The 24,066-nt window shown below is 52.6% G+C and overlaps 3 protein-coding genes across 6 annotated transcripts; 1 reads left to right on the forward strand and 2 right to left on the reverse strand.

The window, feature by feature from the left end:
* Window positions 1-793: 793 nt before the first annotated feature.
* On the reverse strand, window positions 794-8,149 carry ISG20L2 (interferon stimulated exonuclease gene 20 like 2). The gene is made up of 4 exons (XM_056123652.1): window positions 7,849-8,149; window positions 6,342-7,211; window positions 2,901-3,101; window positions 794-1,802 (listed from the first exon to the last, which is right to left on the reverse strand). Exons 2-4 carry the CDS (start codon window positions 7,095-7,097, stop codon window positions 1,689-1,691), a joined length of 1,071 nt encoding a protein of 356 aa, XP_055979627.1. The 5' UTR covers window positions 7,098-7,211; window positions 7,849-8,149; the 3' UTR covers window positions 794-1,688.
* Window positions 8,150-8,298: 149 nt separating this feature from the next.
* METTL25B (methyltransferase like 25B) lies at window positions 8,299-17,797 on the forward strand. 3 transcript variants are annotated; one of them, XR_008793698.1, is made up of 8 exons: window positions 8,299-8,494; window positions 13,519-13,643; window positions 13,785-13,977; window positions 14,401-14,463; window positions 14,922-15,065; window positions 15,996-16,480; window positions 17,140-17,254; window positions 17,500-17,797. XR_008793698.1 is itself a non-coding variant. In XM_056123022.1 (8 exons), exons 1-8 carry the CDS (start codon window positions 8,384-8,386, stop codon window positions 17,619-17,621), a joined length of 1,428 nt encoding a protein of 475 aa, XP_055978997.1. In that variant the 5' UTR covers window positions 8,299-8,383; the 3' UTR covers window positions 17,622-17,797. The 3 variants fall into 3 exon arrangements, 2 of the variants coding, with proteins under 2 accessions (XP_055978997.1, XP_055978998.1); XM_056123022.1 differs by having other exon boundaries at window positions 17,070-17,254; XM_056123023.1 differs by having other exon boundaries at window positions 8,357-8,654; window positions 13,518-13,643; window positions 17,070-17,254.
* A 446-nt stretch (window positions 17,798-18,243) lies between these two features.
* MRPL24 (mitochondrial ribosomal protein L24) lies at window positions 18,244-22,735 on the reverse strand. Of its 2 annotated transcripts, none has more exons than XM_056123389.1 (6): window positions 22,682-22,735; window positions 19,329-19,568; window positions 19,152-19,247; window positions 18,926-19,029; window positions 18,542-18,672; window positions 18,244-18,453 (listed from the first exon to the last, which is right to left on the reverse strand). In XM_056123389.1, the coding sequence occupies exons 2-6, from the start codon at window positions 19,509-19,511 to the stop codon at window positions 18,317-18,319; spliced, it is 651 nt and encodes a 216-aa protein (XP_055979364.1). In that variant the 5' UTR covers window positions 19,512-19,568; window positions 22,682-22,735; the 3' UTR covers window positions 18,244-18,316. The 2 variants fall into 2 exon arrangements, with proteins under 2 accessions (XP_055979364.1, XP_055979362.1); XM_056123387.1 differs by having other exon boundaries at window positions 22,566-22,695.
* Window positions 22,736-24,066: the final 1,331 nt, after the last annotated feature.

Consider the following 24,066-nt stretch of genomic DNA (forward strand, 5'->3'; position numbering starts at 1 on the left):
GTCAACAGTTACCCTGCACACAGGCCTCCAGTGAGAGTTGGTGGGATTCCAGCTCCCGCACGACAATATAATTAAGACTAGCTTTCATGCCTATTGTCTTAGGTGTGTCCTGCCCACTGTTCCCACTTAGAGGCGTGTCGAGTTTGTTGGCACCTTCTCGACTGTGTCATGGACATTATATTTGGGTGCAACAGGAACCAACTTGCTCAGAGCGCAGCAGAGGCTGACAGTGAGAGTGAGCCTTGCCTGGGGTTTGGCTGGCTGGCAGGAAGCCCCCTGTTTGTGGCTGCCTGGGGCCCGGACGCTGGCCCTGAGGCCCAGCAAGATACTGAAGAGGGCAAGAAGGTCCCCAAGCATTAGCGGATCCTGCGTGCTCTCAAGCTGGTGCAGACGGGGACCCAGATGGCAGGTCAGGGCTGTGAGTCACCTTGCCCTGTGAGGGTGTGGAGGAAGCAAGCTGGCAGCTGCGGCTGGCATCACCAAACACCCTGCCCCGGCCACCCCCGCTCCGGCCCTCCGCCTGCCCATTCCCAGTCACTCCTGGGTCATGGGCCCTGTGGGAACATGACTTGGGTGTTGTCGTTTGGTGTGCTCGTGGATTTGCTATGAGGACAAGGACCCAGCCGGGGCCCGGAGCTGCCCACCGGCCCACTCAGTCGTTGGCGTAGGTCCGCAGCCAGCACAAGTCCCTTCAGAACGGCAGCCTGACAGGATCTCAGGACGAGGCCACTCAATGGGAAATAAATACACGACACCATTGTCTTTTTTTTTCATTATAAAAATTTATCAAGGGACTAATATACCTTTTGTGAGGCTTGGTTCAGCAAAGAATTAAAATACTTTGGAATCTTTTTTTTTTTTTTAAAACCTACCAAGTGGGATCTAATGTAAATCATTCCTCAATTACTTTCAGAAAGAAGTTACTTTCCTCCACTCGAAAGCTGGTTTCCGAGTCAAACTCTGACCTCGACCGCCCTATGACCCTGAGGAAGATAAAAAACCCCATTGGGGAACGACATAAGGACATGAGGGCGGAACAGGGACTAGTCCACCGCCTCCAGGAAGACTGAGGCAAGAGTCTGTGACTTACAGCGTGACTGTGTCAGCACTGGCAAGAAAGACGGTCCTGTCCAGCAGCTGAGAATGAAAGGTGTGAACAGGGGCCTGTGTGGCCCTCAATGATAAGGCAGGTTGAGGGAACCCCATTTCCCAGCAAGCCCTGCCCCGGGAGGGTCAAGTTCAAGAGTTTTAATGAGGGACTGGAGAGCCAGTCCAAGAGTTAAGGCACTTGCCTTGCATCCTGCTGACCCCTTGGTTCAAATCCCCGGTACAACATTTGGTTCCATAAGCACCGCCAGGGATCACGACGGAGCCGGATGTGTGCCTCCACCCCTCAAGGAGAGAAGTTCTAGGGAGCCAAGCACGCTGGGACCTTGGTTAGCACCACTTTAGAGGTGAACACTGTAGGAGGGCTGACTCGGTGGCTTCCTTGTTCCACACTTAAGCCAGACGCCAAGCACAAGCCTGAGGTGAAATTTCATTAGAAGGTGTCTGGAGAGCGGGGGAGTCTCTCCCCACACAATTCTGGCTTTCAAAGTGTAGAGGAGGAAGAGCAGGTCACGGGGCCAAAGTCCCGTTCCTCCTGGGCAGGCCCTTGCCTCCTGCAACCACTAGGGGCCCCAGAGTCACTAGTCTTTTGGGGGATTCTGGATCAGGTGCTGTTCCCACTCAACTTCAACCAATTTGTACAGCTCCATGGTGGCCTGGGCGTCTTCCACAGAGGAGTGACCACTTTTCCCAGCCTGGAGGGGGAGAGAAGAGAAAGGGATGAGGTTAGAGGAGACCGCCTTCCCCCATCTCTCATCCGTGCTGTTGTTTCTACAAAGGGAGAGAGAACTTGGCCATCTGACTCCTAGGAAGCCTTTGCGATAGTTTGCCTTATTCTTCTCTGGGGCCATGTGAGGGCCCCAGAATGGCCCTATTCATCATTCCCGAGTATGCCGGGCAAAGTCCTTGGAGTGCCACCCCCACTGCTCCATGAAGAGGTATCTGCACCCTTCTGCCAGCAGGCCACCCCTTATTTACTTGATTTTCATATGTGGTCCCCTTGAGATACGCTGCGGTTGAGAACTGCTGGTTTAGACCTCCATTATCTGCTTTCGTTCTGTTTTTGGGCCTCCCTGGGGCCCCCACATGGCTCAGGAGACCATATGGGATGCTGGAGATTGAACCAAGGTTGGTCACTTTCAAGGCAAATGCCTTCCCTCCTGGACAGTGCCCTAGATACTTTTCTTTTTGGACCATATCTGCAGTGCTCAGAGGTCACTTCTGGGAACGGGGTAAGGGCCTGGGTGACGCTATGTAGTATTGCAGACCAAACCTGGGTCAGCTGCTCCCAAGGCAAGTGCCTTCCCTGCTGTACTATCTCTCGAGCCCCCTTTCCTTTTATGGGCCCAATCCCAGCGGTGCTCAGGGGTGTTATCCTTCGGATGTTCTGGGATCATGCGGTGCTGGGTATTGAACCCAGGCCTCCTGTGCACCATTCCCCAGTTGCCTGTCCTCTTAACTCGGAGCTTAAGCCTGAAGGTTTTTCCTTTCTTTGACAGAGCTGGGGAAATACTTTAGGTCCTGAATGCAAAGCATGATGTACTTTACCACCAAATCCTACCTCTGGCCCTTTTATTCTTGCCCAAGTTCCCTTTGGAACACTGTGGGGTAAAGATCTTTCTCCCCAGGTCCTGAGGGGGAAAGACCAGGGGCTCCTCAACCCTAAAATGCTTTCTAATGACAGAACAGCCCTTAGATTCTGGAACCCTGAGGGAATTCTGGGGACAAGTTCCTGGAGTGTGGGCAGCCCAGCCCCGGGGGGATGGGCTAAGGTGGGGGGTGGGGGGCACTACCTGGATGTCCCGGTTCAGCAGCATCTTAGTGAGGTTTTTCAGTGACATGGTGGCATTCTCCGGGGAGCCGGCCTTCCGGTTGAGTAGGGGGATGCGAGAGGTATCCCGCGTGAGGCTCTTGGGGTGGAAGTACTGCAGGGCCTTGAAGTCGTTGTGGATAGCGTGGCCCACCACTATCTTCCCTGTGAGGAGTTTCAGGATCTGGAATGGGGCAGAGGAAGAGGCAGAAGTTACTGTAGGGGCCGATTCTGTAGCCTTAATGCCCACAGGGCCTTCTGGGTGCTTCTCCTGCAAACAGTCACACCTGCCTCCTTGGATGTCTTTCACCTGAAATCCAGTTATGAGCCTCTCCTCTCCCAGGCAAAAAGTGGAATGTGTCCACAGTGGCACCTTTTGTGGTTCTAACATGAGTGGGTCCTTACCTCTTACCTACCCATTTTCTCTCCAATTAATTGGTTTCAGCCCCAAGTCATGCTCTTGTCAGAGATATTTATGGGTCTACGGGGTTCAGAATGGTTTCAGTATTACTGAAGTCTTTTGATCAGTACCACCATTCCGACCTCAGGTAAGGTCAGGACAAGTGGATTCAAACATGGGCTCCAAGAAGCTACTTGGAAGTCCCAAATTATATGCAAATATACACATTTATGGGGTTTTATGGGGGGGGAAGGGCATTGCTTCCATTAGGTTGAGGCCCCTAGGTCATGAACTACTCAGAGTCCATTAGAACAAGGCTTCAAGGGAAGTGATCGAGGGGACCCAGGCTGTGCATCTTTACTCTTTATACTTTAACAATAATATATATGTATATATATACAGTCTCCAGGCGGCCAGGGGAGGCCCCGGAGGGTCTCCCCCTCGCCGCCGCCGGGGTTGGGTGGTCTTGGGCCACTCGCCCAGCTGGGTTGGTCGGCCCATGCCATGGGGCAGATGGAGGAGGAAACAAGGGCCGAGCCGGTTGACTGATCAGTTGCCCAGCTGCCGTTTATTCCATTCTCCCCACGTGCCTGATTCCAGTCTCTCTGAGCCTCCCATTCTAGTCTCACACTGCCCCTCATTCCTGTCTCCTCCTGTCTCTCCAGCTCATCTCTCTGCACTCCATCTTGTGGCCCTGCTCTCCCTCTCCTCTCCTCTCCCTCCAACTCTCATCTCTCCAACTCTCCAGCACTCTGCTGCTGCTACGCCTAGTAGCAAAATCAACATAAGAAAGGCCCTCCTGACTGCCCATCAGACTCAATCACTTAGGGGCGTTCCTCTTCTCCTAAATCCAATAACTTAATTAACATCTTAATTCTACTTCTTCATATCAGTTATTTTTGTACAGACACAGTAAGAGATACATTGAGGCTTGTAGGGCAGCTCTTCTGGGAACATCTTGCCAGTCTCAGACTACAGTGCTCAGGCTAGATTAATCTTTCCTAACCCTAGCAGGGTCCGAATTTAGTTATTACTTTTTGGATCATGACAGAATTTGTCCATGACCATGCTCTTAATTTATAGTTAAGCATTATGGCACTTTGGTCAGGCCCATTTCGATGCCAGGGTAGCACATAGCTCACTGCTTGCCCTGGGTCCATCCAGTTCCTCATTGGGACCTTGCTTTTGGGGTGCTAGGAAGTAAGGGCAATTGAGGCTTAAATTGAGAGAACAGATATCCAGGAGGAAAATATCATTCAGAGTTCATTAACTCCCACATTACAAAAGCATAGGATTAACTGTCTTCCTCTATCCGTGTCAGTACAAAAATGACATTGCTCTGAATTAACTATGCAAAAGACTTCAGAAGAGAAAAACAATATTTACAAGTCAACAGAGCACAAAGAAAGAAGTTACAAATAAACTCAGAGGAATGGGAGCACGGTGATGGGAGTAACCCAATAAACCTAAGCTCCCTGCGGCCAGGCAGAAAGGATAAACCAATGTTATTCTACACTTTAAACATTTTAGCGATGTGTTTTTGAGTCACATCTGATGATGCTTAAGGGGTAATACTCCTGGCTCTGTGCTGAGGGATCACTCCTCAGCAGGGCTCAGAGACCCCATGCAGTGCCATGGGATGGAATCTTGGTTGGCCATGTGCAAGGCTGCCAGCGCCTTCCCTGCTGCCCTATCTCCTTTGTCCATGGTCTTATCTGAACAGAAAGCCAGTCCCTTTGCCTTCTGACTCCTCCTGCACATCATCAGGGGGCAATGCTCAGTCTTCACAAGTAACTACCAAAGCCCATCTGTGGGTCTAAGGGCAGGGAAACCTTTCCTCTGCCATCTGGGTATTTAGAACATCATCCACGGGCCACCCAACCCAAGCAGATGGGCCATGGGCAGCCTACGTGCAGCACACGTGTCTGTCCTGCAGTCTCCAAGTGCCAGGCCTCAGGACCTGGCCTTTGGGACAGGAGTGCCCCACCCCAGCTAAGGACATACTTCTCAGGCCATCAAAGGTGATGCCATGAACTCTGGTCACAAATCCCAAAGCGGAATTCCAAAGAGGCTAAGACTCAGGGGCTGACCCTTGCAGTAACCCCTTGGAAGAAGTCAGACACACAGGATGCACCTCAGTCTTCCAGGCTGGCTGGGGCACAAGGGAAGTGCTTTCCAACGAAAACAGTGCAGTTCAATGGACTAGGGGCTCACAGGCCATCTTCCCCTGTGCTTACCACCCCCGCTCCCAGACTTCTTACTTCACATGAACTTCAACAAAGTTCCTGCCAGTCAGGGCTGGGCTGCGTGGCCATCTCAGAGCCACTCTTCTGGTTTTGTTTTCTAAAACTCCAGACATTCTTTGGATAAACCATCTCCAACTGACTGCCCTGCCAGGTCAGGAATTCTTTGAAAAATGCGTCCAGTGGTTTCCAAGCACAGCCCAGGTAGGTATAAAAACTGGAGAACCACAGATCTAGAGGTGGAGAATTTGGGGCTGCAATTCCAATGTGGACTAAGGGCGCCCTCTGGAGGCCTCCCAGTACTGGCCACTCGCCTGTACAGTCCCGCCTGCCCTGCAGCCCCCCTTCTCTAGTCATTCAGGGCTTCAGCCTCCTGCCTGCTCCCAGTGTCCTGAAACCAGACAGGTTTGCTCTGTGAACGACATGAAACCCCCAACACAACCACCCTGCATCTTCTCCCAACTTTGCTACGTAACCCCAGTGTTAAAAAGGCTCCCAGCTCCACCCTCCCTAACCTATTCCCAACGGCATCCCCCAAAACCCAAATTGAGCCAACCCCCCTGGCACTTGTGGAACTCCTGGCACTGGCTCAGGAGTTCATTGAGGACCAAAGATGGGTCTCACTTAGCCAAAGATGCCCGTTCCACCAGTGAATGGTGACTTCCTGACCAGGGTGTCTTTCTCCAACCCTTTGAGGTCTTCCCAGGAAACAGTCCTTTGCAAGCATGATGTGGGCTCTGTCCTCCCTGTCCCCCTGTCCATTGTAACCCAGGCCTCTCACCTGTCCCCGTGCCACCTTGAAGGGGGTGGCATTCACCATGTGCTGCTTCTTGATCCCACTCCACCTGGTGCGATAATCCACGATCTGGCAGGGTGGGCGGATATACTCATCGTAGAGCACATCACCCTCGTAGCTGACTATGCTACAGCGGGCCAAGGAACTAACATGGCCCTTGGGCCCTGTGCCCACCATCTCACAGTCAATCGCCACCATTTTGCTCGGAATCCTCTGGAGTGTGGTAGGGCACTTGCTCTCCGGGGGACCTTGGGTGGAAGGTGGTGAGCTGCTCTTCTGAGAAGGTTGCTTCGGAGGGCCCTTCTTCTTGGAGCGTGGCGGGCGGTTCTTCACCTTTGGAAGGGCGCTCTGGAACTCCCCTAGGAGATCCACTTTCACCACCACAGAACCAGCCTTCTGTGAAGGACCCGGGGTCAGCCAAGGCACCTTAGCTGTCCTGTCCTGGGCTGGCTCAGCTGTGCTGCTGGAAGCAGTGGGCTTCTTTTTTGGGAGGGAGGCAGCCTTCCCCGAGTCATCCCCTCTGGCCGCGTCGCCATTCTGTTGCTTCTGCTGTTGCTTCTGCTGCTTTGCCTCCAAGCGAGCTTTAGGTGCCTTGCTAGGGGGCTGATTCTTCTTGGCCAGAAGACCCCTCCGTTCCAAAAGCCGCCGCTTCTTGACAAAACTTCGGTGCTTGGCATTACCCTCAAATCCCTTCTTAGGGGGAGGCTTGCCGAAGTCCAAGTTGAGGAGTAAGGTAGACATGTGTCAGACGGATGGAGGGCAACCAGCTGGGAAGAGCGGCTTAGTGGGAGGAGGACATGCAACTCCCCCTCTGCTGAAGGCCAGAGAGCAGCATCAGGAGACTCGCAATTCGCCCTGGGGAAGAAAGGGATCCGGGTAACTGAGTCCACAAGTGTGGGGGAGGGGGCGGGAGGAAAGAGACTCAGATCTGTGGGAATCACAGGAGGAAAAACATCAGGATCACCTACCCGACAGAAGGTAAAGGAGAGGGCTGGAGTGATAGTACAAAAGGTAGGATCCTTTCCTTGCACGTGGCCGACTTGAGTTTAATCCCTGGCATCTCATATGGTCCTCTGCCAGGAATAATTCCTGAGTGCAAAGCCAGGAGTAACCCATAAGCATCATAGGGTGCCCGTCCCCTCACCCCCTCCAAAAGGGGGAGCTGTTTGTGAAATGATGGGGGGAAGGCCGTATTGGAGCAAAGGTCCCAAGAGTCACCAGCTGAAGGTGTGCGGAAGCCTCTACTTCCCTCTCTAGTATGTCTCATCTGTATAGTCTCAGGACACGCACGCGCGCACACGTCCATCCAGCTCCAGCGTGGTGATTCTGGAAGGCCAAGCCAGGTGAGCGCTACCACGTGCCCGGGGAGGAGGGAACGTCTAAGTGTGCCTGAGAGCAATGATGCTATCACATACTTCTGGATCACCCCTGGGCACCGCAGCACGAGTCCCAACAACAGCGACACGACCGGTCCCCGAGCTCACCCACCTACCTCCCTGACAGGCCTCGCCATGCCCGGAAACGCCAGACGCCGGATACGGAAACGGGAGCGAGCCGCGGCGGAGAACCCCGGCCGGCCCGCGCACAGGAAGGAATGCACCAGCAGTCCTCCCAGCCCCGGGACTCCGCGGACAGCGGCAGTCGGGAGTAGCGGCGGCGTGGGTCGGGTTGGCACTTCCCGATCCCTCAGGTCCGGGGGAGGGCCGCCTCGACGGTGTGCGGAGGCCTCTACAGCCAGAAACGGCCGCCCGCCCGCCTTGAGGACCCCACTTCCGGGAAAGGGCGGAAGTGTACCGGAAGAGGCGGGGCTTGCCTCTCCTGCGGTGTCGGGGCCCGGGCCCCCCCCGCCCCTCTTGCTCTCCGCCCGTCGCGGACTGTGACGTCACGAAGGCGCCTCTTCGTCCCCGCCGCGAAGCTGCTGGGGGTCTGTGCTCCGGTTCCGCGCTCCTGCCGCGTTCCGCTCCCCAGCTCGGCGCTCCCACGAGCTGCACGCCCTGGTTCCCTCCTCTCTGCGGCCCGCTGCCGGGATGCCGGGCATCTCCGCCCGGGGCCTCTCTTACGAGGAGAGGAAACAGCTGGCTGTGAACCTCACCCGTGTCCTGGCGCTCTACCGCTCCATCCTGGACGCCTACATCATCGTGAGGCCACGGGCGGCGGGGGTGCCTGGCTGGGTGGTCGCGGTGGGGGCGCGGGAGAGTCAGCTTCGCATCGCCTGTGAATTGCAGTCTTTCGAAACAAAAATGTCTAGAACTGGGGATATTTCTCCTCGCTCCCCTTTTTTTAGATGCTGTCAATACTGATATTTTAAATAACCTAGCTTTTTTTTTTTTGTCTTCTAACCGTAAATGCAAAGTCATAAAATCTCTTGGACCTTTAAGCCGTGTTGCAGCCACATAAAACTCCTCTGGAGCATGCGAATTGTTCAGGAATGCACCTGCTCGTTCATTCGTGTGTCAGATACGTTTCTGGTTTTGTATTTGAAACTGGACAGTTCTAGTTTTGGAGTCAGACTTGAATCCTGCCTGTCCTACTGTTAGACTTTTACATTTAAATTTTTAAAAATTACTTTTCTGCCAGTAGTAGAAATAGATTCTAGAATGATCATTAATAAATGATGCAGTATATAAGGGCACAGGCGACCTTCAGGTACAGATATGGTCTTGATTCAGCCATTTTCCTCAATAATTTACAATCTGGTTCTTCAGCAGGTCCTATTGAGAGGGAAGTGACTTAGTGGTAGAGCCCGTATGTGCATGGGTCAAACCCAGGGATTGATCCCTGAGCCCCACTGTAAACAAGCAAACAAAAAATGTCTTATTGATGCTACCTCGAAAATACTCAGCCCATTTGTTGATCCTTCTCTATTGCTACCTACCTATGGCCACTCTCCTGAGCCTGCTTGTTTACCAGAGTCTTCACAAAGCAACCAGAATCAGGCTGGAGAGATACTACAAATTAAGGTGCTTGCCTTACTTGGGGCTCACCCGGGTTCAATCACCACCACCCTATAAGATCCCCAGACCCTGCCATGAGTGATCCCTGAGCCCAGAGCTGGGAGTACCTTGAGCATCACTGGGTGTGCCCCCTTCTCCCCCAAAAAAGCATCAGGGGCTGGAGAGATAGTACAGTGGGTAGGGCACTCTGCTTTGCATGCAGCCAACCAGGGTTAGATCTCCATCATCCCATATGGTCCCCAAAGCACTGCCAGAAGTAATTCCTGAGTCCAATTCAGGAATTATCTCTGGCCCCTGAGCATTGCCAGGTGTGACCCAAAAAACAAAAATGGCAACAACAATGAAAAAACAACCCAGCCAGATTTTTTTTTTATGGGCCACACCTGGTGGTGGGTTGGACATGTCCAAGGCAAGTGCCCTGTCCACCTACTTTCTCTCCAACACTCAGATTGATTTATTTAAAAAAAAAAAAGCCAGTCTGAGGGGGGGGAGATAGATCAAAGGGCTGGAGTTCATGCTTGCTATATCTGAATCCCAGGCCTAGGTTTCTGGCATTTGAGTAATGTCTGGTATGGCTCCACAAGCACATAAAAATAAAAGCCAAAATCCAAATACAAAGCTGTTTATGACACTCCACTGCTTTCTCCGTATTTGACATAATCCTGAATCCTTGCTATTACTCTCAAAGCCACACACCATCTGTCCCCTGCTGTCTCATTTCTTTCTCTCTCTCCCTCTCTCTCTCTGTCTCCCTTTCTCCTCTTTTTGGTGTGGGGGGACCACGTCTGGTGATGCTCAGAGGTAGCTCCTGGCTCTGCTCAGGAATCACTTTGGAGCTGTTCAGAGGACCATGTAGGATGCTGGGAATCAAACCTGGGTGGACAATGTGTAAGATAAGTTCCCTACCCACTGTGCTATCTTTCCAGCACCCCCTGCTTCCTCTTGCACCTCCATCATCTCATTTTCTCCCACATTCATTAAACTGCATCTGTTCTGTCTTGATTTGTTCCACAGATGAGGAGGTCTGCATCAGATTACCTGGAATATATTTTCTCCACGGAAAGGCAATAGTGTCGAATGGTCAGGAGCAAGAACTTTAGAGTTAAAGTAATTTGCCTATATCAAGGCAAATTGTTGTTTATGTCAGTTTCATTATATAAAAGATAAAGCACAAATAAGATCTACCTGATAGGGTTGCTTCGAGGATTTAACACTTTCATGCCTATGAAATGTTGGTACCTGACATGCTATAGTATCTTACTAGTGCTTGTTTTTTTTTTTTTTTTTAATTTTGGGGCCACACCTGGAGGTGCTCAGGACCTACTCCTGGCTCTGTACTTAGGAATTACTCCTAGTGGTGCTTGGGGAACCATATGGGATGCCAGGGATTGAACCCAGATTGGCCATATACCCTGTATGTGTCCTGCATGCTGTATTATCTCTCCACCTCAATGACTTTTTTTTTTTGATGATAGTCAGAACCAAACCCAGGGCCTCACACATTGCAAGTTACATCTCCAGCTTGTCCTGATAACTTAGGAGAGAGCGGAGACTGTTTAGGGCTACACCCAGAGGTGCTCAGGGGATATTCCTGACTGAGCTCAGGAGTCACCCTGGGGATATTCAGGGACATATGTTGTGGGAATTGAACTGATTTTAGTCAGATGTAAGGCAGTGCCTTAAGCTCTCTACTAGCTCTTTAATCCTTGGCTATGACTTTTTTCCCCCTTCTCTTTTTTATTTTGTTATGGGGCCACACCTGGGAGTGCTCTGGCCTTGCTCCTGGCAGTAATCTCTCCTGACAGGGCTTGGGGAAACTGGGGGCTGCAGAGGATTGAACCCAGGTAGGCTTTGTGCAAGACAAATGCTCTGCCTCTTGTTTTATCTTTCCAGCCTGTCTGATCATTTTTTTTTTTGACTTTTGGGGTCACACTTGGAGATGCTCGGGAGTTTCTCCTAGCTCTGTACTCAGAAATTATTCCTGGTGGTGCTCCGGGGGACCATATGGGATGCTGGGAATCAAATCCATCCCCAAGCTGGCCACATGCAAGGCACATGCCCTCCCTGCTGTACTATCATGCCCCCACATACACACACCCTCGATGATTTTTTGGGTTTGTTTTCACCTGAGTTTGATTCCTCTGCCCCTCTTGGAGAGCCCAGTAAGCCACCGAGAGAATCTCGCCCACATGGCAAAGCCTGGCAAGCTCCCCATGGCGTATTTGATATACATACAAAACACGGTAACAAGAAGTCTCACAATGGAGACATTACTGGGCCCACTCGAGCAAATCGATGAACGATGGGAGGACAGTGACAGTTTTCACTTTGTTTTGCTTTGGTTTTTTTTGCTTTTTGGGTCACACCCAGCGATGCACAGGGGCTACTCCTAGCTCATGCACTCAGGAATCACTCCTGGTGGTACTGTGGGACCATATTGGATGCTGGGAATTGAACTGGGGTGGGCTGCGTGCAGTGCAGACTCCTTACCCACTGTGCTATCACTCCAGCCCCACTGTTTTTTTGGCCACACCGGGCTGTGCTCAGGGATTACTCCTGGCTGGGCTCCAGGGACCATGTAGTGTTCCAGGAGGTAGACAGACGTCATATGTACAAGCAATGTCCTACCCACTATACTATCACTCCAGCCTTCCTGATGACTTTTGATATCTATTTTTTCCCATAACAGCTTTCAGATATATATAAATATATAGATATATATGAAAATCACAGTCACGGTCCTCCCGTTGTTCCTCAATTTGCTGGAGCGGGCCCAGTAACGTCTCCATCGTGAGACTTGTTACTGTGTTTGGCATATCGAATACATCATGGGTAGCTTGCCAGGCTCTGCCGTGCGGGCGAGATACTCTCAGTAGCTTGCCGGGCTATCCGAGAGGGGTGAAGGAATCGAACTCGGGTTGGCCATGTTTGCTGCGTGCAAGGCAAACGCCAGTGGCACAATGGATAACACATCTGACTACGGATCAGAAGATTCTAGGTTCGACTCCTGGCTGGCTCGTTAAATAGATATATATAGTACACTATATACATAGTATATATACTATTATATAGTATATATAATATAGTGTATGTAATAGTATATATACTATATATTGTACACTGTAATATATATATAGTACACTTTTAACTAGTTACTATGCTAATGCATTTCAGTCCCACAATTTAGTTTTTTTTTTTTTTAATTTTAGGCACCATCATTTACAATATTGTCAGTGGTGTTTCATGCATATGACCTAACACCACACCCTCCACCAGAGTGTTGTCCCCACCCATGGAAAACTCATCATCTGTTTTCACAAGTTTATACCTTATTTAATTATTGGGTAGGGGATGTTGAAGTACAGCAGTGGTGCTCAGGGCTTACATCTGGGTCTGTGCTCAGGGATCACTTATAGGGTTCAGGGGATTGTATGCTGTGCCAGGGATTGAAAGCCAGGGTCTGCCACAAGTAAGGCATATACCTTCCCTGTACTAATGCTCAACCCCAGTTGCCTGTTTTTGTTGTTCTTTAATTCATTTTGGTTTGATTTTTGTTTTTGCCACTTCTGGTAGTGCTCAGGGCTGACTCCTGGCTCTGTATTCAGGGATCACTCCTGACAGGGCTCGGGACCGTGGGGTGCTGGGGATTTGAACCCATTTCGGCCGTGTGCAAGGCAAGCACCCAATACGCTGTTACTATCAATCTGGCCCCTGTCGTTGTGGTATTTTTATGTTTGAAAATTTTGTTAATTCTGCCAGAACAGAGTTCTGTCTATATGGAGGTTTTAGAGATAGTACAGCAGGTGGGCACTTGCCTTGCACTGCCTAGGGTCCCCCTGAGCCCTGCCAGGAGCAAACACTGAGCAGGCTGAGCATAGCCCAAGAACGAATGAACAAACAAAACATTTGGGCTTGTCTAATGGCTGGCCTGTCATGGAAGATGATTAAACATAATCGGCTGATGCTCTGAGTCAGTATCCTGTGGGTGCTGAGGGTAATGATGGTGAGGGTTGAGACAGGAAGGGACAGTTGTTCCTGTTCTTCAGTTCAGGGGGAACTTCTGGAAGGAAGAGGCCTGGGAGACCAGTCTAGGCTTGGACTGGGCTGGGGCAGAGGGCAGCAGCTGGGAGTTGCCCACAGCAGGTGCGTGCTTTGAGGTGACAGGGAGGAAGAGAGGCGCTGTGCCTCAGTGCTTTTCCTCCCTGCAGGAGTTTTTCACAGACGACCTGTGGGGCACCCTCCCTGGCTCGTGGCAGGAAGCGCTGGATGGACTGACCCCTCCGCAGCTCGCCACCCTGCTGTTGGGGACGCCGGGGGACGGGACATTGGTCAGGTATGGGCAAGAGAGGCCCTGAGCTGGGGGCCTTGGCCCCGCACCCTCAAACCCGTTGCTCAGTCGGCTTCCCCAGGCTGTGAGCTGGCACACCTAAAAGTGCTCAGACCACTCACGGGGGCGCTGGGTGGGCTCTCTCAGGTACAGGTCGGTGTGGCCACTCACCCTGCTGGCCCTGAAGGCCACAGCCAGTGCCCTGGCCTTCACCCGGACCCCTGGGTTTCACACCCCGTCCGAGTTCCAGGAGAACCCCAGCCAGAGCTCCCGCCTGACGGCGCCATTCCGGAAGCACGTGAGGCCCAAGAAGCAACATGAGATCCGGAGGCTGGGGGAGGTGAGGCCAGAGCCAGGGGCGAGGCAGTGGGGGTGTCTCTGGCGTCTCGGGACTGGAGGCCTGAGGAGGTTCCTTCTGAGGCGCACATACTCGAGTCTGGGCTCAGCACTGGGAATTGGGCTGCTTTGACCCCGGCCTCTGTTGGGCAGACTGAGTTCATCACTCTCCTTGTCCTCGTTCCCCTCATTTCCTACCCCTGACTTTGCAGCTGGCTCCTCTGTGCAGGATTGAATTGCTGGCCTGAGAGGAGAAGCCTCCCCGCACCCCACCCCCACCCCAACACACACTTCTTTTTTCCACCTGGAACTTCCAACTCCTCTCTCTGCCATCGCCACCTCGGTCACCTTAAGCATCTTCTGGGTGGAGAGCAGGGAGGGTACTAGAGGGTGGAGAGAACCGAACTTCCCTTCCGTTCTCTTGCAGTTAGTGAAGAAACTGAGCGACCTGGCAGGCTGCACACAGATCGTGGATGTGGGCTCAGGCCAGGTGAGGTGGCCCGTTGTTCTTTTTTTTTTTTATTAGTGAAACACCATGAGGTACAATTGTAGACTTACAAATTTTTGTGCTTGAGTTTCGATTATACAATGATCAAATACCCATCCATCCAACAGTGCCCATTTTCCACCACCATGGATCCCAGTATCCCTCCCACCCCCATCCCCCCATCCCACCGTGCCTCTGTGGCAGGGCATTCCCTTTTGTTCTCTCTCTCCTTTTGGGTGTTCTGGTCTGCAAAAGGGGCATTGAGTGGCAATCATGTTCGGTCCATAGTCAGCCCCTGTTGTTCTTGCTTTCTCAGTCATGTGGCTTAAATATTGCCAGACAGGTGGCCTAGCAGACAGGGACCTGGGAGTTGGGAGAGCTGAAAATGTGGTGTTGGAACCACTGAGACCTGTGGCAAGGTGCTGAGTCCAGGCTCTCTCTTCCTTCTGCCTCGATTCCAGGGCCACCTGTCCCGCTTCATGGCCCTGGGGCTGGGGCTGATGGTGAAAAGCATCGAAGGTGACCAGAGACTGGTGGAGAGAGCCCAGCGCCTGGATCAGGAGCTCCTGCAGGCGCTGCAGAAAGAGGAGAGAAGGAAGCCACAGGTAGGCGTCCATCCCAGCCCGCCCTTCCTGCAGCCGGGGAGGGAACAGGAACGAGAGTGGGCCTGAGGCAGAGTCCCTTCAAGTCCTGAGCTCGACCAGGTGTGGTGCTTCTGCCCACTGCTCCTTCCTTAGGTCCCCCCTTGCAAAGGCCTCTTCATACCCAGGAGGCAGGAGAGATAGTAACAGCTGGTAAGGATGCTTGCTTTGCCTGTTCCAACCCACATATGGGACTGACCCTGAACACAAAATCAGTACCCTTGGATCTGGCCCAAATACCCCCCACTCCCTTCCCCCATCCCAGAGGGGCAAAAAAAGAACCCCATGAGCACCAAAACAAACTCACGACTTTAAGGTAAACTGCTTTTAGCATCAGAGAGAGAGGGTACAGGGGGCAGGGCACTTGCCTTGCTTGCAGCTGACCCAGGTGGGATCCTTGAGCCCCGCCAGGAGTGATCCCTGAACTCAGAGCCAGGAGTAAGCCCTGAAAACAGCCAGGTGGCTCAGACAAACAAAAATGAAGAATCAAAAGAAAGAAAAATGCAAGCACTTTTCAAAGGGCTAAGGAAATAGTCCGGTGGGCTAGAGTGAATGCTTTGCATGCAGAAGGCCTTGATACTTTACAGACCCCAAGCACTCGGGTAATTCCCGATCCCTCTTCCCCCACAGGGAAATAGAGTACTTTTCACACCAGTTTGTCACACACCCCTGTGAAGTGGCAGCCAAGATGTTCCTCACCTCAGAGGGGAGGGACAGGTGTGTGGTCTGTCTGGACTGACTTTATCCCGCCTTCTGACTGAAGGCCCAGCTGTCCCTCTCCCACATCTTCCTGACCTGGACAGAACTGAGGGCTGACCCTTCCCTGTGGCCTGAGGTGGTGCAGGGGCCACTCACTGTCGTGCCATCTGCCTTTGTCCTTTCCTACCTCCGCAGGCAGGCCCTACTGGCCCTCGCCTCTGTCCTCGCCATGTGGTCAGGTGGGTGGACCCCACGGCTCTGTGTGAGGAGGTTCTGCAGCCGCTGGAAAATCCCCCGCCGAGCGGGGCCCGCCTGCTGCTGACGGGCCTGCATGCCTGCGGGGACCTGAGCGTGGCGTTGCTGCGGCACTTCTGCTGTTGCCGGGACGTGGTGGCCCTGGCCTCCGTGGGCTGTTGCTACATGAAGCTGAGTGAGCCTGGTGGCTACCCGCTGAGCCAGTGGGTGGCGGACTTGCCTGGCTCTGAGCTGCCCTACCGCCTGCGGGAGGGGGCCTGCCACGCCCTGGAGGAGTACACCGAGCGGCTGCAGAAGGCTGGCCCCGGACTGCGGACCCACTGCTACCGGGCAGCCCTGGAGATGGCCATCCGGCAGGCCCGACCGGAGCTCCGGCGTCCTGGCGTCCAGGGCATCCCCAGGGTCCACGAGCTCAAAATTGAAGAGTGAGGCACGGGAGGCAGGGGTGGGCAGTGGGTGGGAGGAGGGAGCCACCCACAGGAGACCTGGGCCCTGCCTGGTGGTGGTGGGGTGGGGATTGAGTTCTCTGGTGTAACTTCTTCCTGCGGTTTTGAAAAGGGGGTCGCCACTCTTGTCAACAGGCAAGATTTTTCTTTCTTAATTCTGAAAATAAGTTTTCAGCTCAACATGGAACTGGACAGATAGCTCACAGCCAGATAAGATGCTCACTGATGGGGAGTTGGGTCTGAAGAGAAAAGGATGGGACTGGGGCAGGGGGGTGGGGGGTGGGAGGGGACAGGATGGTGCTGGCCTTACACACAGCCAGCCCTGGTTTGAGCCTCAGCACCCATGGGGTTCCCTGAGCAGCTCCAGGGGTCACTCCTGAGCACAGAGCCAGGAGTAGCCCCTGAGTACTGCTGGATGTGACCCCCAAATCCAACCCCCACCCTAAAGGATATTTTTTAGAGTAACAAATCAAGCCAGGCTGTCATCCAGTTAGGAATGGGCAGCTCGAGGGGGTGATATGACGGTTCCTAAAGCCAAACTGAATGTGGCCTGTGGCTGACCCCACAGATACGTGCAGCGGGGGCTACAGCGGGTGGGGCTGGATCCCCAGCTGCCACTGAGTCTGGCCACTCTTCAGGCCCACCAGGCCCAGGAGAACCGTGTGGTAGCCTTCTTCAGTCTGGCCCTGCTGCTGGCTCCGCTGGTGGAGACCCTCATCCTGCTGGACCGGTTGCTGTACCTTCAGGAACAGGGTGAGGAGGGGCCGTACCAAGACCCAGGACTAGAGGGGCTGGAATCCTAAGGCAGTTAGCCCTGGTGGTGGGTTTTAATTTTCCTCTTAGGCACCAAGAACTTACAGTGGCTTGGACACTCGTGTTCCCAGCAGCCGGCTAGTTCTCTCTAGTCCCCTGGATATCCCGTTTCTGCAAGGCTGGGGTGGTGAGAGTTAGCCGACAGCCTCACTTCTGCCCTCCTGAGCAGCTCGCCTTTCTCCCAGGCTTCCATGCTGAGCTCCTGCCCATCTTCAGCCCGGAACTCTCTCCTAGAAACCTGGTTCTGGTGGCCACTAAGAGGCCACTGGGCCAAGCCTTCTCTGTTCTGGAGACTGAAGACAGTTAACATGGTCTGAAGAGGCACATCTCGGTCACCTATGAAACTGGCCTGGCTCCATCGTGGGCAGAGTGGGCACCGCCTGCCAGGACACTGCTTGCACTCAGCCTTCAGCTCCGTGTCGTTTCTCCTTCATGTATTCTTTGATGTAAAGTATTTTAATTTATTAAAGAGGGGAGTTGTTTTTTTCCCTTCTGTTCTTGCTGGACACAGAAAACAGCCAATGTGCACCCCATCCCTGAGCACCTGCAGAAAGGGGTTCCAGTCGGGTCTGACACTCCAGTTCCCACCCTCCACACTGGGCAGCAGCCATGTCCTACTCCTAGAAGCACTTGGTTCCCTTCAGTCTGTACCCCAGGTCCTGCAGGCCAAGCCTAGGGACCAACTTAGTGCACCCTGACTCCCACCCAGGTTCTCTCAACAACCTCAGTGAGAGTACAGCCAAGTCCTATCCCCAGCATCCCGATGTACGGTTCTCTGTGAGAGATAGCAGGGGGCTTAGGGCACTTACCTGTGGCTGACCCAGGTTCACCCTCAGGACCCAGTAAGGTTGTTTGAGCCCTACCAGGAGTGATTCCTGTGTACCCTTGGGTGTGGCCCCAGGAGAAAAGTACAGACAGAAGACAACAACTGTAGAGAAGGATGTTTGGCTCTTTATTGACATCTGCAGGAGAGGAGGCTGCAGAGATGCCCTTCTCCCAGGCTCAATACCAATAGACTTTCCTGTGTCTCCGGGGCTCCTGGATGCCCATGGCCTCCATCACCTCTTCCTCCAATGTCTTTAGACTGGGCACGTAGGTTTTTTCTAGGGCATCTTCTACCGAGGTGTCTTTGGGGCCATCTGTTGAACCAGAGAAGTGTGGGAGTCTGCTTGACATCCTCATGCACAATCCTCCCCTCAGCCCACTTCACATCCTTTGCCAGCTCACCTGTCCATGTTTCGGGAACAATGCCATCACTTCTGGGAAATTCAGGTTTGGGGATAATCCTGCCTGATCTGGCAGAGACGCGGACCCGCTCGCCTGCCTCGGTGAACTTCCACTGCACCTCAGTGGGTTTCCTAGTGGACAGAAGTGAACCAGGCTGGGGACCAGGTCACCCTGCCACTCCCCAAACTCAAACTCAGTGCTTCAGCTCTTGGCTCTTCTTTTTGGAATTCCCTAAAGCCATGTCTGTAAGCTACGCTACCTGATTTCTAGAGTATCCAATCCAATCCCCCTTCACTGGCTAAAAGTCAATCCCTGCACAGACTCAGATTGGGGAGCAGTGGGGGGAGGGGAATGACCCGTAGTGCCCAGAGACCCTGTGCTTGCCTGTCCACTGGATCCACGAGTTTGACCTGGCGATGGAGCAAGGGTGCTTCACTCGGTACCATGATTCCCCGCGTGCCTGGGGCCTTGCCAACGTAGCGGTAGTGCTGTCCAAAAGGGGAGGGAATGCCGACCACAGCTCAGTTGAAATGCAGGTTCTGTGTCATCAACCTGGCACTGCTCTCAATGGCAGCCCAACAGCCACATCTGCCCCCCAACCCCCACTCACCGTGTTAAGCCCCTCCACAACCACCCAGTTGCGCTGCCGGATGACCTGAACCACTTTGCCTTGCTTTCCCGCGTCCTTGCCTTCCAGAATCTCCACCTAAGGTGCAAGATGAGGAGGTAAGGGAGGGAAAGCCTGGCCCAGGAGCCCCCAACCTTGCCGCCTGTCGGAGAGTCTCACCCTGTCCCCACAGAACAGATGCCAGTCTTCGTCAGAGATGGGTTCTACAGCCACTCGGCGCCGCCTGGTCCCTGGAGGGTTCCTCCTCTTGTCTGCCAGGGAGCCTGGGCGGCTCATCCCATAGCGGTAGTTGGGGGGCAGAGTGACCTTGGCCGCCAAGGCCAGCAGTGCAGATAGACGCATGGCTGCAGTTAAGATCACCCTAGGCCGGGGAAAGGCCCAAAGTCTTCCTAGTGAGCCCTGGGGGAGGTGGGACAGAAGGAAACTATTTTGGTGGTGCTGGGGGATCTATCTCATGGGTTGGTCATGTGCGAGCAGGGTCCCTAAGCCTTACCTTAAGCTTTATTCTATCCACTCCTAATGATAGCATTTTAGGAGGATTCAGTGGTATGAGGTTTTTTCAGCAAGTGCATAAATGCTTTTAGAAATTTTGTTTTGGGGCCATACCATGTGATGCTCAGGGATCACTCCAGTTGGGGCTCAGAGGACTGCATGTGATGCCAGATATCTCACCTAGTCAGCTGCATGCAAGACGAGCCCTACCCACTGTCCTGTCTCTCCACTTCCTAGAAAGTTCTTTTGAGGTAGGGGAGTTGGTACAGCAGTAGATCCTTTCATGTCTGAGGCCATATCCTTCGTACTATCACTCCGGCTCTAAAAGATTATCTTTAAGAAAATAGGGGCTTTTTCCCCTTAATAGTGCCAGGAGCCTTGAGCACAAACAAAAAAATAAGAGAAAACAGAGAACTATGTTTTTGATTCTCCGGCATCTTGTATGTCCCCAGAGAACAACCTGAATATTTCTGAGTGCAGAGCCAGGAGAAAGTCCTGAGCATGGCCAGGTATGGTCCCAAAACCAAAAATAAAATGAGAAAATAGGACCTAGCAAAAAAAAAAAAAGTTTTATGACTTGTCCCATGGTCATAAAGCTCCTCTCTGGGAAACTTGACATTCAAATTCATTTACCTGGACTTCAAAGTCCAAATAGTCCATTGAGGCCAGGTGACAATGCTGTCTAGAATATCCATGAAGCTTAGCATACGATGCACGAAGAGCATAAAGGAAGAAAAAAGGCACTGTAACTAGGGCTGGAGATCATACAGGGGGTAGCTTGCCTTATATGCAGGGGACCCCTATTGGGTCCCTGGTAACTCATGGTTGCCTGAGCACCATGGGAGTGACCCAAAGCATCCCAAAAATAAATGAAAAAGGCAACACAACAAAAAGGACAATATAACAAAATATAAAGTCAAAGGTGGGTATTTATAAAACAGTGGGACTGGAGAGTTAAACCCTGATCACTGCTAGATGTGGTTCAAACACCAAAAAACATAAGAGCCGGAGAGGTAGTACTGTCTTGCACGTGGCGATCTGGTTTGATCGTCGGTGTACTGAACACCACCAGGAGCCAACTCCTGAGTGCAGAGCCAGGAGTAACCTCTGAGCATTATCAGATATATCAGATATGGCCACCCAAAAACCAAAATGTAAAATGGGCAGGTAGCTGAGAATAAAATGAACTATAACATCCCTACTCTTGCAACGCAGCCTTCACAAAGTTTCTCTACTAAGGTTCTTTCCAAGGCAAAAAGACCCAGAGCCAGACTCCTGAAATTTCCCTACTCCTAAGTACTCTTAATCTCCCAACTTTGGGTGATAAAGCAAAATCAACGGGGTGGTGTGGGAAGTGAGGGCAAAAATAGGTGCTTTGGTTCCTTGAGCACTTGCTCTCCTTCCACTGTACGCCATGTGCTAACCTGCGTTGCCTCACTTAATCCTGAGGATGAGTGTTGGTGACAGAACCTCATTTGATAGCTGAAAATGAAGCCCTAACATGGTTTTCTGGGAGAGCCAAACCCAACAGTGCTCTGGAATTATTTCTGGCTCTGTACTCTTGATGGGACTCAGGAGAACTAAACCTGGAATAGCAGCATGCAAGGCCAGCATTTTAACCCCTGTGCTATCTCACAGGTCTTGAAACCCTAACTTGAAGGCACAAATATTTATGAGAAGGAATAAAAAGCGTGGGTTCTAGTCCCAGCTCCACCATCTCCAGCTTCATAATTTAACTCTGAGCTTCTGTTTTCTTCCTTCTTTTTTTTTTTCTTTTTGGGTCACAGCCCGCAATGCTTAGGGGTTACTCCTGGCTCTACACTCAGGAATTCTTCCTGGTGGTACTGGGGGGACCATATGAGATGCTGGGAATGGAACCTGGGTCAGCCGCATGCTAGGTAAAACACCCTACCGCTGTACTGTTGCTCTAGCCCCCGCTTCTGTTTTCTTATCCCCCAAATCTTAAGGGTTTTTGGTGTAACTAAATGTTAATAGTAATTTTAATGATCATTTATTATGTTAACAAAACCAGTCCAGAATGTGGATATCCTTTAGATATTAAAAGACAGACTTATTAAAAATGCATCTATTCCACAGCTGACCTGTGTTCGATTCCTAGCACCTCATGTGGACCCCCGAGCCCTGCCAGAAGTGATCTCTGAACGCAGAGCCAGGAGTAAACCCTCAGCACCAACGGGGGTGGCCCCAGAACAAAATAAACTATTTCAAAATAATTTTTAAAAGTATGTATAGTCCTACAAACTATGGGAAGAAAACAAGAACACATTTTGGGGAAGAGAACATGTTTCTTCCCGTATTGTTCCTTTCCGAAACTTTAAGATTACTTTAAATATAAAGAAAGAAAAGGCCTCTGAAATTATTTTCAACTAGTGGTGGTTGAATCGAGTGCTTCATAGGCTACTACGTGACAAATCTAATGGATTGGGGGTACACTTTGCCTTTTTTTGAGCCACACGCGGTTGATGCTCTTGGGCGCCTATGCGGTGCTAAGGATCGAACCCTTATCCAAGTGCTCTGTTGGGGAGACGCACAGGTAGGTTCTTTTTATCAGATGCAGGAATCGGAGCCCTGGGAGTGTAAGGAGCTTGCCTGCAGCTCGCGCAGCAAACGGGATGGAGTGGGGCGGTGGGGTTAGAGACAACCTAAGGCCCAAGACTCGTGCGAGCCTGCTGCAAGAAAGTCCTTTAACCTCTGCCCCTCCGGGTCGGAAGCTAGGGCATGAGAACCCCGAATCCAGGCTCCAGGAGCTTCTCCCGCTCCCTGACCCTCCCGGAACCGGGCTTCCGCGGCGTTCTCCGGCACCCGGGCAAAGCTCCCAAGCTCGCCCCCCAGCCCCCTTTCAAGTGCGGCGCTGCCCGCGGCCCCGGCGCCCGCAGCACGCACCCACCGGCTCCCAGTTACGACGCAGGCCAAGCCCAGCGGAGACGCGCGCGCGGCGGCTGGGACAAAGGCAGACAGGGCCGGCGTGAAGACCCGAGACCACGCGAGCCGAGCCTCACCTCCGCGGGCAGCCCGCCGCCTCCACCGCCCGGCCCGGCCCGCCCCAACCCTCCCTCGCCTGCTGGGAAATGTGGTCCAGGCGCAGGGCGGAAGCTCAACCACGCGGCCGCCTCTCTGCCGCGGCCGGAAGTCGAGTGTCCGGAAATGCAGGAAGCGTGAGAACGCCGCGGAGCATGTCGGGAGTTGAAGGCGAAGCCGAAGAGGCGCCTGCTCGACCTGCAGGCCTCTGGGAGTTGTAGTTCCAGGACAAGGTGGCTCCATTTTCTGGGTGATTGTCTTGTTAGCCTCCCTTTTCAGGCAGCAACCTTCCAGCCTACTGCCTGTCCGAGGGGTTCAGAGCTGATTAAGAGATTGCCTCATGCCCTCTGCAGAATCGGTGACACGTGGAACCGCTCGATGCGGCCACCGAATGTCAGGTCCAGAAGGAATCTAACAGGTATTCCTCTCTCCTAGTCTGTACTGTGAGGAACCCATCCCTGGCCCTCCTTGCCAGTTAACTGGGGACCCTAGCTTTGCCCCTTTGAGTCAAAATTGTTTCGACACAGTCCATTCCCATGGCCAGGGTGGCATGGCTTATCCTGGCACCGTCTCACACTTACTTGTGCAAACCTTTTTTTTTTTTGAAAGCTCCCCTGGGGGCCAGAGCCATAGTACAGCATAGGGTAGTTTTTGCCTTGCAGGCGGCTGACCTAGGCTTGATCTATGTGGCACCCCATGTGGCCCCAGAGCACCGCCAGGATAATTCCTGAGTGCAGGGCCAGGAATAACCCCTGAGCTAGGCTGGATATGACCCAAAAAAGCCAACAAAGATAAAAATAAATTAAAAATAATAAAAGCTGCCCTGGTGCTATGGGGGAGCGTGTGTGCTTGAGGAGCCAGAGGCAGTACAGCAAGGCAGAGTGCTTGCTTTGCACAGTCTACCCGGGTCAATCTCCAGTGTCCCATGAGGTCCAAGCCTACAGGAGTGATCCCTGAGTGCTGAGCCAGGCTTAAGCCCAAGCATTGCAGGGTGTGGGCCCAAAACAAATGAAAAATGTGGCTGAGCCGTGGAATGGTGACTTCTTCAGGTGGATGGCTTTTGGTACTTGTTTTGGTCACACTTTTAGGCCACACAGTGCAGTACTTGGGCTAATCCTGGCTGTATTCAGGTGTTCTTCAGGGACTGGGACCGGCACCAAGAAACCCCACATGCAAAGCCTGTGGTTTTGGCTACAGCTTGAGAATGCAAGAAGCTGGCAACCCACACCACAGAAAGCTTGATTCTGTTTGGGGGCTACTCAGCAAGGTGCTCTGGGGTGCTACTCCTGGCTCAGTGTTCAAGGGTTCATTCAATGCCAAGACTCAAACCAGGGCCTCCCACATGCAAAATATGTGCTCCAGTCCT

Source organism: Sorex fumeus, unplaced genomic scaffold, assembly GCF_029834395.1.
Source record: "Sorex fumeus unplaced genomic scaffold, SorFum_2.1 ptg000047l, whole genome shotgun sequence".
NCBI lineage: Eukaryota > Metazoa > Chordata > Mammalia > Eulipotyphla > Soricidae > Sorex > Sorex fumeus.